Below are 13,473 nucleotides of genomic sequence, written 5' to 3' on the forward strand. Positions count from 1 at the left end.
CATCCAAGTTGTACACGTATAGTTAAATAATGTGAGCTTTCTGTACGCTTAGTAGTACTCGTCCATGGAGACTGGACTGGATTTACGGGTTTTGTTTGGACCCACTCTCACAGCTATCTTGTAGACGAGTGCATGTTTTGGGATCAGACTTTAGTGGACCAATATTTCTGCAAAGTTGTCAGGGAGGGTCAGACTCACTCCATGTTCTAACTGAACATAGGCATTAATATATTAACTGGCTGGTTCTCATGTCTTCTTGTACCTGAGCCAAACTATGGCCTTTAGGTTTTTTCCTGTACAGCTCTTGCAGAGCATGGTAGCTGGTGGCTTGGAGGGTACAGGAGGCATCTATAGATTATCTCAGCATTGTTTGATCCCACATAACTGTATTACCTACTTGCCTACTGCCTCTGCGTGCCCCCACCAAACTATATCAATTATTTGGCACACCCATCTTTCATTACTGTACATTTCTCTATTTACTGCTTGAGTTGATCAGTCTTCCTCTGCGCCTCCAACAAGAGGTTGCCATTCAACTTAGATTCTCTTATATTTAGCCAACTGGCCACAGCTCAAACAGATTGCTTTTAAAGTTTGTGTGCTTGAATGACCTGTCTCCACCTCAATGGCCTAAACAGAATGGGCCTCATTATAACCCTGCCGGTCCGAAAAGAACAGTGGCGGTAAAACCACCACCACTGTTGTTTCCGGACTGGCTGATCAGGAGTCCTGCAGGCGGGATGTGTCACTCCCACCAGGTCTGACCTGGCGGGTTTAACACCACCCGCCTGCAGGCAGAAATGGAAACACTGGCTCCGTCAGACGAAACCAGTGTTTCCATTATCCCCATACCCATGGAGTCCTGTGGGACTCCATGGGGATGGGGACTTACACAATTCTGCCTCCGGAATTCCCGGGTCACTGGGTTCGTAATGCCCCAGTGATTCCGGGAATCGCGGAGGCGGAATGGTAATACGAGTCCGGCAGTAACCTGCTGGTTTTTTCCGGCTCGGTTACCGCCAGACTCGTAATGAAGCCCAATGTCTCAATAACTTTAAAGATCATACTGTCCCATTACTGAAATCCATAGTCAACATGCTTACAAGAGACAAATCACAGGGGCAGATTTGAAAATAGGTACAACAATAAGCGATTTCACCACTGCACAATATAATGTCAGAGGCAAAGCAATTGCCGCCAAACTAGCTAACAAAAGGATACCATGTATCCCTACTCACCTGGTGTATAATAACAAGCAAACAGTGTCTTGATTGTTGACTGCGAAGCGGTGGCTTACTATGCAGACAGCTGTGATTGCAGCGATGACTAAACCTGGGAAGGATCATTCCATTAGTGGGAATTTTCCATACAATATCGTTGCTGAATATGGATGTGTTGTGATGTTGCTTATTAAGAGTAGTGCTGCATGGTAAGAATAAAATGGAACGTTAAGTTAACCTGGTTCACTTTGCTCTGGTGATGTCATAGAACCTGCAAGTCTTTAGGTTGTTCTCAATGTTATATATTTGGCAGTTGGTGTCTCTTGACTGAAGCGGAAGGGTCCTCAGTTGTGGGGGGTCTTTTCATCCTGTTACTTAAATAAACAACCTATATGAAGACTTACCTGAGCCCTATTTGTCTTCGTAACAATGGCGACGAGGATGGGATGACAGGAGACCTCCCACGACCTGTCTCCAGCGTGTAAGTCGCTCCGCTCCATTGAGCGTTGTAGTGACCTCCGAGGGAGAAAAACCCCGGCGAGCCTTCTCCTGCTGTCCTGTGCTCTGGGCCGCCCGGCTTCTCTGGCAGTGCAGGAGCGGGCCTTTTGAACGAGACAACGGACGGACATCGTTGCCTCCAACGTGGGTCCCTGCCGCCTACATTCAAGTAAGTGCCGCGTGCGTTGCTCCGCCAGCGCCGACGGAAGCCTGCCGCGCAGTTCCATCGATCCGAGTGCCTTTCCGGGCCGGACGAAGTCGTTCCCCAGGCCGTATATTCCGGGGGAGGAGGGGAGTGCGCGGGCCCCAGCAGCACTGTCCCGCGTCGAGACGTAGAAGCGTGGAGGATTCCGCCCGTGTGAGGCGAGGAGGCTCACAGTGAGAGTGAGCGGCAACGGTACTGCAGTGTTTGGATTTTCATACCCCCACAACGCACGCCGTGTTGGTTGTCGGGCAGGCAGTGGGCAGGACACAGTGAGACTAATACCGTATTGCTGGTGAAGCGCGCGCGGCTCAAAATAAAAGCACACGGCCCAGCGGTCACACATTAGCAGTGCAACCTACCGTATGGACAAGTGTAGGTTCGCCATGCAGAAGAGACTGATGGTGTTTCATTGATACACGGTGCATTTTTTTTTTCTGTGCATTTTCTTTTTGTGCAAAAATAGGTGCTGCACTTTTAGGACTTTATTGTGCACCTACTGCAACTATACACGAGTGGAGAGCAGGCCTAGAGTCCTTCTTACAGCCAAGAGAGTTCTTATCATTGAAACAGTCTACTGTTCCAGCTATGAGTATTGCTCAACAGCATGGCAGGTTTACCTGGCATCGCAGGTCCACCAATTTTCATGCCAATTCCAGGACCCGTAAAAATTTTGTGGGCCCAATGGTGCAAGGGGTTCTTGCACTATTTGAGAGCAGCTGGGGGAACATCTTACTCAAGTGAGAGAAAATTAGCTTTGTTACTTCACTTCTTGGGGTATGAGGGTCAGAGAGTATACAAGACGCTCCCACAACCCCATGGTGATGACTCTGGAGATGACATGAACGAATTTGACGTGGCTTTGATGAAGTTGGATAAGCACTTCAACCCCAAGACCAGCACTATATTGGAGCGTTATAATTTTCGCATGCGTGTGCAGGCATCTGGAGAATCGGTGGAAGAATATGTAACGGCGTTGAGACATCTTGCTTTGTCTTGCAAATTTCAAGATAAATTTGATGAACACATACGTTATCAGTTTATGACACATTGCAGGGCAAACAAAATTCGAGAGGAAATATGGCTAAGAGATGAGCCAAATTTAGATGAAGTGTTGGATATTGCAAGAAGAGTAGAACATTCCTTAGCGCGTGTAGCCAAATTATCTTAAAATGAGATGGGAGATCCAAAGGAGAACAAATCTGAAGTCCTAAGGTGATTGATGGGAAACCAAAGAAAAAGTCCAGGAATCGGCAGTCAAGTCGTGGAGTTGTGGAGGAGAGAAGAGGTCAAGAGACAGTGCAGAAGGCGGAGAAGAAGGATGAAAGACTGTTTCCGTTGTGCAAGCAATACACATTTTGCATCATCTGTTGTGTGCCCGGGTCGCAGGGCTACATGTGCCAGGTGTAAAAGGAAGGGGCATTACGCAAACTGCTGTAAAAACTTTCATTTTGGACAGAGTAATCAAAGGAAAGTCCTATATGTGAATGAAGAAGAAGATGGAAGATCGTCTGAGGAGGAAATGACTATTCCAATGCAGAATGTTGTTGTTAACACTGTTAATGTTGTGTCGGAGAGTGAAAACATTGATGATTGTGAGCGTCCGCATGCATTAGTTAAAGTGAATGGCCATGAGATACCCATGATGGCAGACTTTGGGTCTAAAATTACCTTAGTGTCTAAAAATGTATTTGAGAAGGACATGCAAGGAGAAGTGTCCGGCCTATCTAAACCTGATATAAATCCAGGTGGTTATAATCAAGATAAGATTGACCTTTTGGGGTATGTCTGGTACGAGTTTGAGTTCAAGGGACGTAAATGTGATGGCAAGGTTTACATAATGTAAAGGGGTCAGACCTTATTAGGATGGAGGGAGCAGAAAAATCTTGCCATCAGGCTAGATCCCAACAAAGACGAGCTGGTTTTTCAGGTGTCTGGACCATGTGCAGGGTCATGCAAATATGTAGTAGAGCACAGAGGTGTCTTCAATGGAAACATGGGGAAAGTGAAAGGTTTTATACACCAAATCGTATTAAAGCGAAATAGTACACCCGTGGCCGCTAAGATCAGGCCAGTGCCTTTGTCCTTAAGGGAAGGGGTCAAGAAGGAGTTGATGAATCTGTTACAGTCGGGTGTAATTGAGAAGGCAGGTGGTGTTGAATGGGTGTCTCCGGTGGTCATTGTTAAAAAGAGTTCAGGGGATCTAGGATTGTGCATAGACATGCGTGAACTCAACAAATGCGTCATGCTTGATAGGCACCCATTGCCTAACGTGTGAAATGTTGACCATGGTTGGGCGAGGGAAATTATTTTAAAAATTGGATATGGCCTCAGCTTATCACCAGATTGAGTTGGAGGAGGGATGTAGAAAACTTACTGCTTTCATCACTCACGAGGGGGTTTTTCAGTTTAGAAGGATGCCTTTTGGATTGGCATCGGCCTCGTCGGTTTTTCAAAAAGTGATGGATCGGTTACTCAGATGTGTGAAGGGGGTGTTTTGCTTCCAAGATGATGTTTTGGTATGTGGGGAAACGCTGGAAGAACATGACAAAAGATTGCTTGTGGTGTTGAGAATCTTTGAAGAGAGAGGAATCACGTTGAGGCAGGAAAAGTGTAAATTTGCTGTTTCCAAAATAGATTACTTAGGACATGAAGTTTGACATGAAGGGGTGAAACCCAAGGAGAGCATTGTAAATTCGATAAAGGTGATTGAGAAGCCAACCAATAAAAGTGAACTACGTTCATTTTTGGGCATGACGGAATTCTATCAAAAGTTTGTCATGAACTATGCATCCAAGGTGTTGGAAATGAGGAAGATTCTAAAAAAGGGTGCTGAGTTCATATGGAACAAAAAGTGTGATATGGAGTTTGCAAGGATCAAACAAGAGATTGATATCGCCCGGCCATTGGGATGTTTTGACACGAGGAGATGTTCTATTATCACAGTAGATGCCAGCGATGGTGGTCTGGGTGCAGTACTTTCGCAGAAACAGGATGATGGTTCAGAAGAAGTGATAGCACATGCATCACGTGGGTTGAAGGGTGCTGAGTTGAGGTATTCCGTGCTTGAGAAGGAAGCTTTAGCATGTTATTGGGCAGTTGAGAGGTTCAGGAATTTTGTGTGGGGTATGGAATTTATTTTACGCACGGATCATAAGCCCTTAAAGGTTATTTTCGAAAGTAAAGGTTTGGATAAGGTGTCACGCAGGGTAGCCGGTTGGGTTACCAGGATGCAAGCGCACACATTTTCTATGGAGGTCATTCCCGGGAAGGAGAACATGTTAGCAGACAATCTTTCAAGGGTGAGAGTAGCAACCCAGGAAGGGTTAATTGAGGAGATGGAAATGGAAATGGTGTTTGTGAACACTGAAGGAATTGTGTCTAAGGAAGAGTGGTTGGCGGAGATTAGCATGGACGAAATAATTAGCAAGGTGATTACTTATATATTGACATCCGTTTGGCCCAACAAATCTGGATTGATCGAAGAGGAAAGACCTTATTGGGAGGTTAGGGATGAATTGTCTGTTAATGATGGTGTGCTGTTCAGGTGGGAGAGAGCAGTCGCTCCGGCAGGTATACGGAAAAGGATTATTGACCTAGCTCATAGTGGTCATATTGGTATTACCAAAACCAAGGGGGTTTTGAGATCGGATTATTGGTGGCCGGGATTTCACAAAGAAGTTGAGAATCGCCTGGCAGAATGTCATTTTTGCATCATGAGTGGGAAGGGGTGGAGGCTAGAAAACAACCTCTTATTGATGTAGGTGTTCCAACCAAGGTTTGGAGTGAAATAGCAATGGACATTTTAGGTCCGGTTGAGCTGGGCTATGGACGAGGAAAGTATGTGGTACTGGTGGTTGATTCATTTTCCAGGTGGGTAGAATTCAAGGTTGTCCGTGAAATATCAGGAGAAAACATGGTGAAGGTGTTGCAGGAAATTATCGCAAGTGAAGGTTTACCTGAAAGTGTTCTCACGGATAATGGAACTCAATTCGTGGGAGGTGTATTTCCTGCATATTTAAAGAAGTGTGGAGTAGCCCATAAGAGGGCAGCATTATACCATCCTGAAACTAACGAAGTGGTTGAAAGGTTAAATAGGTGTGTGATGGAGAGCGTGCGCATGGGTGAACAGTGTGGTTTCGACAAGTTGGTGACCATTCAAAACAGAATGTGGGCTTTGCGCATGGCACCTCACACAACTACTGGATTGTGTCCTTTTGAACTAATGAGGGGTCGAAAACCGTCCTCTATAGCATGTCCTCCATGGTTAGGGAGGAGCAGAGATTCGGATGTGGTTATTGATCAAGTGAGGAATGTCTTGAAGAAAAAGAAGAGTGAGTGGGTCATGCGGGAAAACAAGAAGAGAGGAAGAAAGGAATTGCATGTGGAACGAGGTGACTGGGTAAGGATAAAAAAAGGTGTGGTAAAGAGGAAGGGAGAGCCATTATACTCTGATCCAGTTAGGGTAGTTGCAGTTATGAAAGGTGCAGTGCGAGTAGATGGTGGTCAAGTTTGGAACAAAAGTAGAGTTGCCACTGCGAAGAGAGGTCAGAGGTGAGGAGAGTCAGAGGTGAGAAGATGTGGCGACGCAAATTAGTTTTTGTATACACACACATCTTTAAGAAAATGAATTTTTGTATACACATACTTCTTTAAAGAAAAAAAGGGGAGATGTGTTGTGATGTTGCTTATTAAGAGTAGTGCTGCATGGTAAGCATGAAATGGAACGTTAAGTTAATCTGGTTCACTTTGCTCTGGTGATGTCATAGAACCTGCAAGTCTTTAGGTTGTTCTCAATGTTATATATTTGGCAGTTGGTATCTATTGACTGAAGCAGAAGGGTCCTCAGTTGTGGGGGGTATTTTCATCCTGTTACTTAAATAAACAACCTATATGAAGACTTACCTGAGTCCTATTCGTCTTCGTAACAGGATGTTAAGCTCTTGGCTAAAGTTTATGCTATGTGACTTAATCACTTGTTGCCTAAACTGGTTCACAAGTATCAGACAGGGTTTGTTTGTAGCAGAAAAAGCAATGATAATTTAAGGGAACTACTGGATATTACTCATATCAAGGGGAATTCGTCTGAGGCTTACGGTGCGGTTAGTATTGATGCAGAGAAGGCTTTTGATTGGGCGAGTTGGACGTTTCTGCATCAGGTTCAAATCAAGATGAATTGTGGCCCACTTGCACTGGATTACTTGACTGAGTTGGGCCTGATGCCCCCATTGTTGGCAACGGTGTGCTCTTTTGCCACAATCACAAAACATGGGCTTGGAGTAGTTGCCGGGCTAGATCATCGGTGTGCTCTTTTGCCACAATCAGTTCCCTTCTTAGAGTGTTAGTCTCTTGCCGAGCAGACTGCACCGCTGATCTGAGTTCACCCAAAAGCTGGGCTAATTGGTTGGTCTCTGAGGTTTCCATGGCACCCAGGTAGAGGTTTTTGGTAGGCTTTGCGTTCCGTTACGCTTACCTGGTCTCCACAGGGGCGCTGAATGGAGCTGGATGGTCTGGTGTTTAGTGGTTCCTTGTGTCCCCTTTTTATTCCCCTTTTTGTCACAAAAGCAGGTTGCCTAAAAGGTTAAACCAAATGTTATCCAACCATAAAGACGAGGGCAACTCCCGCCTCCCGTGACCTCTTCTTGCACCCCTCTGCTATGTCTCACCTGTATGTTATGACTGGTGGACTCTCCATCCTGCGACTGTGTGCAGGTTGCGTAGTAGTTCAAGGATCTAGGTACTTCACTGATCCTGCAGAGTTCCAGACAACTGTGACCCAATGGGTAAGTCTTTATTCCAAGGTATGGATTGGCAAAATCCATACCTTGGAAAAAGTTCACTCCTATGCCTCTCTCTCGTTATGCAATAATCTTTCCACACGGTATTGGTTCTCTGCGCACCTAACCTGCTGTTCTTGTATTCTGTAGGTGCGGTATATCCAAGGCGGAGAGTGCGTGGCGATGTCTTGAGGGGCCGCGAGGAAGGGATGCCTTCAGGTGAGTAGCGGCGCTGTGCAAGATTTCAAAGTCTGAATGAAGCCTTTCCCCCACTGCGCGGCTAACCTGATGTCTTCTTTTGTTTTCTACAGATGCGGCAGCTCCGGAGCAGCGATCGGATGATGGAGTGGTGATCGAGTGATGGTGCTTCTATAGATCGCTGGAATGAGCAGCCTTCTGGTAAGTATTAGCGTTGCGCTGCTAACCTGGTGTCTTTTCCTTTGCAGCTCTGAAGAAGCGTTTCTGTTCTCTCTCTTTCTTCCTTGCAGGGAACTCGAAAGGACGGGACGGGCGTGGCTGAAGACAGGCCCCGACTTTGCAGACACGGTGAGCGTTACGCTGCAGGAGTGCAGAATAACGCAAAGCATGTTCTTAACTGAAGGCGTGGTTTATATACCCTTCAAGAAGTAGTTCCCAGGTAAAATAGTCCCTCCAACCACACCCTAGCAAGTTGTCCCTTGGTTAAGTAGTCCCTTCAGCCTGCCTCAGACTGGTCTGCACGTGGTTCTCTCCCTTTGAAACCTGCCTTACTTGAGATGTCAGCATGAGCCTGGTGCCAACGGTGCCAGGACCGAGTCCAGGAATCCTTTAGGGAATCCTTTGGGACCTTGAAGGTCCCCATGGGTGCCAATACCCTGGGCTGGTTGGTCTGTTCCTGGTGTCTGGGGGCAGGTACAGGTTGCACGATGAGCCATTTCCTAGTCAGAGGTTTACACGTCAGGGTAGCCCCTTGAGGCCCATGTTGTTTGAGCTTTTCATAGAGGCCTTGGCCATTGTGATCAGGGGAAATGCAGGTATTACAGATATTTCCTTTGGGGAGTGCGTTTCCAAGGTGTTTTTATATGCAGGTGATCTCCTGGTTTTGCTTTCTTTGAGGGAGTGGCTCTCCACTTTGCAATCTTGTAACTCCTGTCAAAGGTGGTTGTGAACCAAATCCAACAATTAACTGAGGAACACCATCTCTGGATGCCACAACGACTTCAGACTGAGTGATGGAACCGGATCCATTTAGACCACTCTGCCTTGAATACAGCTCTTCACTCTACCTTAATCTCCTTTTTCAATCAGATCAATATTGAGGTGTCCATTTATGTTGATGGTGTCCATTTATGTTGATGGGGTGCTGATATGCAGTAACGGTCTCCTCCCACCCCCTCATTAACCTCTCCTTTTACACTTCTGCTTTTCAGGGCCCATTGGGGTTAATGTTGTTGCCCTATTGTTTAATAAGTCCCTTTATTCTCCCATGTGTTATCACATGTGCGGTCTAATTAATTTTGTGTACAATTGGTGAGACTTGCAACTGAACTTAATATCAAACAAACGATTCACTTATTGTCTGTGTGTCATCAATACATAGGTGAGCACTAATGGTACAGATATCCAACTCTTCAGCAACTAAGGTAGGTCTTAACCCACTATATTGAATACCTCCACCAAACAGACTAAACATTTAAAAAGCTGGTTATGCCGAGGACTCATTTAGCAAACTATAGTTGTACTAAATTATCAGGGGCTATCCATGGAAGTCAATATCAATGCTACCACAAGAGATGAATTTTGAATAGCTGCCTTCAGATGATAATTTCCTCCACCTTCGTTCTCTCCAAAATGTCAGTGATGCAGATTCTGTGATCCCCTCAAGGCTGGATCATACCAAGAGATCAGGCTTGGCCACCCGGACTACCTCCTGCAACTTTTAAGAATGCAGATGCATGGCTATACTGTCAATAGGACTGTCAGGATTTGACATAAGTCGTCTTCCTTTGTTTTAATACCAAGCGTCTGAGAGCTCCCTCTAAGGTGTAAGCCACATTTCACAAATCCAAAGTAACATAGCATGTACAGCACCAGATGGATATACTGTACAGAGAGCATGTCTCCCAAAGACTTTCGACCGCTCATTTGCACATTCCAATTCAAGGCCACGTGAATCACACAACAGAGGGCTTCACACTTCTGTTGTAAATTCCTAAAGTTCATAGAAGGCCAACCAGTGGACACTCAATCTCTGTCTTGGCTCTGCAACTATGCAACTCTCTACATGGGAGCCAGAGGGCAAGAGTATCCTTTTGGAATCAACCCAAGAACCTAGTTTCTTTTAGAAATCTATATTTTGATCTCAGGGTTCTCCTTTTCCTCAGGTACTACCATGAGATCTAATTGGTGATAGCGCACCCTATAAACAATAGAACATACATTCAGTTATGGCTTTTTAGCCAATGACACCTTAGATGTGGTTAACCCATCACTGCAATGGAAACTGCTTTTTAGTCAACAGTACCTTATATGCAGGCACTTTGACAAAGAAGTGGCATGGATAATTTAGATGACATGTGGCTGGCAGCTTGCAGAAAAACGTCTACGTCAAAGTGAATCCAGTAGCCTTAAAGTGACTTTTAAAAAAAATAATCCCAACTCCCCTTCCCAACCCCACTCACCTGATTGTGGAAGCAGCTTCACTGCATTTCATTTTGCCATTCACGGAGCCCCGCCTTCTACAACCATGACGGTCATCATGGCAAAGTATCTTCATCAATTGAACGGGATGCGCGGTGCATCCCATGCAATGAAAGAAAATACTTTGTTTAGCACCCCGGATTACCGCTTTGGTAATTCGGGATGCTAATGGTGTTAGTAACCCGTTCCACGGACTACACTGGGGGGGTTACATTCCAGAGTTCTCATTAACTGCCTTTGCTTCGATCGGGCTGCCGGGATATTACTCCCCATGTGTAGCCCGTGGAACGGGTTACTAATGCCATATTATCAAAGAGCTCTCAGATCTCCCTTTAGAATAAAAATCATTCTAGAATGCTGAACAAGGAGAAGCATGGCATTAAGAGGAATAATAGGAGATGGCTAGCCAGGGAAAGATACTATTTGTCCTAAAAGGACACAGATTCTGATGGAAACCTTCAGTGACCAGATATTGAAAGGCATGTTTTATTCTACATCAAGAAAATGACATTCTAAGTATGTTACGGAAGAGAACATACTGCATACTAACATAAATGGCAACATGAAAGACAACCCATCAGTATACATTTTACTGTGTGCGACAGCGCATAAAAAGTACGAAAGACAATTCAGTAACAGAGGTGCACAAAGATGAATTTCAAATAAGGTTACAACTAAGAAGTCACTGTTATGTACATAAACTACAGTGTAAAGATATATACCCTGACATGCAAAGAGCAATGGGTCATTAGTGTGTCATGAGCATTTCCTATAACAATACGTTAGGGGCAAGGCTGGTGGACAAACTATAGCCTGGGTTTCTCCTGTACCCTGATGTGTCCAGAGTGTAAGTTTCAATTGCATTATCTTATCTCCTACCCAAATGTACTAAAGGGCAGGTGAAACCTTTATTCAATCCTTTAAACTAGAAATCACCCACACAGTAAGGCAAGCATCAATAGTAAGTGACAGGAAGCCTTACCAAATCGCTAACCAGAGGAATCGGTTTCTTCTTCCGCAGGTCAGGCATGCTGTCGATGCCATACAGACCACCGCCAGGTCTACAAAACACAGAAGGGCACACAATGTTAACAGACAACCAGATGAGGCATTGATCATGGGGGTGTTTACGGTGTAGGTCTTTGTTGTCAATTACATGCAAGCCTTCTCCAGTTGGTTATACCACCAAAGAACCATGGCAATGGCTGAATGAATCTAGGGGTCGCATAGAAACATATTGTCCAGAGAGCATTCGAAGTACAAAACATAATATTTTAATAAATTGAATTACACACTTCTGTAGATGGTCGGTGCTTTCCACAAGGCACCTCCAGACTTTAGAAACAAATTAGAACACACAAAGTTAAAATGTCCAGCACAAACACACACATTCTATTCGTGGTGTCCAGGGTTAGTAAAGTGACAGTTTTTATGAAACACCTTTCCAAAAACAATTGTTTAAGTTTCTGATTCTGTTCGGGGAAACCAAGGCATTAAATGCGCATTTAATGCCTTGGTATTATGTTTTGTACTTCGAATGCTCTCTGGACAATGATATGTTTCTATGCGACCCCTAGATAGATGAAAGATTACTATCAAAAAATCCCTTGGTCCCTGACCCTTTTGCAAGGAGGACAAAAAGAGGAGTAATTGAGCTTTTGTTACTTTTCCTTTTAGTATCTAGTCCCGTTGTTAGCTCAATCCCCCTAAAACAAAAAATAGGGACTCACCCTTTGTGTATACAAATGGCTGAATGAAGCCAGATCTTAAAATCTAAGATGTAAAGGTAGATCTTCTCCCTTCTCTCTGGGTCAGGGCCCATTCTACAGCATTAACATTGCGGGCGGTCCCCTTTTGGAGAGCTCATTGCCTTTGGGGGAGTAGAGTATTATGCTAGTTCTGTTGAAGTCCAGTGCTTGCTACATACTTATGAAGATTTATTGGGATCAAGATGGGGGGGGGGTTCTAGGATTCTACAAATGTTGGGCGACCTGCTGGTCATGTTTATTTGTATGCTTTATAGTGCAATTTATTTTTTGCGAAAAGCGCAATAAAGACACCTGAAACCAAAAACGTAGATGTTCCTTCTTGGAAAAATGTTAGGTTAAGTGCACAAAAGACCTGGAAAAGGAAAATGGTTCATGAAAACTTAAGCAAACAAGGTAGCATAACTGATCAGAGGAAAAAACGTGATCATTAATATGATCAATGCACGGTGGACTTAACAAGGCACTTGCAAGAGGCTCAACGGCATCTGGCAACTACGATTTGAAACATTGTGTTTAACGTATGGAGAAGCAAAATCAGAAAGATCCACAAAGGGTGGGAAAAGCAAAACATGCAGCTTAAAGTGCTTGACCTCCGAAGTGGCGCAATAGCCCTATATGATTAGTCAGCCAGTCAATAATTCATTAGGGTTGATGGATGAAATCAGACCATTGAAACATATTGCTAATACAAGTCCAGTATATTTGTGAGCAAGGAACGAGGGGGTCATAGTTCTATTATGACACAATTTATTAAGTCCACTGGTTCCATGCAGCAGACATTTGAAGTGCAAACCTGGGCATCTAAATAGTCCAATTAGTCAATCAGGTTTGTGCATCCATCAAGTTCTAGAAAGAAGTATGCCTAGTAAAAGGATCCAAAAGCTGGGAGAGTTTCCATATTGTTTGGATGCACATACAGCATCCTGGTAGGGGAAAGAGGTTTACGCCATGTAAGTTGCATTAGTCCATGGTGCAGGTTGTTTAAATGCAGTTATGTTGCAGTTTGAATGTGTTCTGTGTATTTTTCGGTGTATAAGTTGCATAGTATTTCGTTCTGAATACATTTTTGGTTGCATCATGTAGCAACATAAAGAGCAACAATGTAATCGCAATGTCATTGTGTGGGGTACAACTTCATAGCGCATATTTATTTATTTATTTATTCGCATTTGTTGAGCGCACAGCAGACGAAAGACATTGTGGCGCTTACAGTGTTGCTTATACTTAGTTACATACAGTTAATGTCCGTACGGTTACATTGGACAAAATATACTTTTTTTTACAGATATGTGAAGAGCAGCAGGAGCACATGAGAACGGTGTTAGTTG

General features: G+C 44.4%; 1 protein-coding gene across 5 annotated transcripts in view; it reads right to left on the bottom strand.

Moving 5' to 3' along the window:
• LOC138511252 (protein unc-13 homolog B-like) overlaps nucleotides 1-13,473 on the bottom strand; it is a 2,171,549-nt gene that overhangs the window by 895,237 nt on the left and 1,262,839 nt on the right. For all 5 annotated transcript variants that reach the window (XM_069626798.1, XM_069626797.1, XM_069626799.1 and 2 more), the window contains one exon: nucleotides 11,359-11,437. In XM_069626798.1, coding sequence (XP_069482899.1) covers nucleotides 11,359-11,437 — 79 coding nt within the window. The remainder of the gene's footprint in view (nucleotides 1-11,358; nucleotides 11,438-13,473) is intronic.

The sequence above is a fragment of the Ambystoma mexicanum genome, chromosome 6p, assembly GCF_040938575.1.
Source record: "Ambystoma mexicanum isolate Mex_15411 chromosome 6p, UKY_AmexF1_1, whole genome shotgun sequence".
Classification (NCBI taxonomy): domain Eukaryota; kingdom Metazoa; phylum Chordata; class Amphibia; order Caudata; family Ambystomatidae; genus Ambystoma; species Ambystoma mexicanum.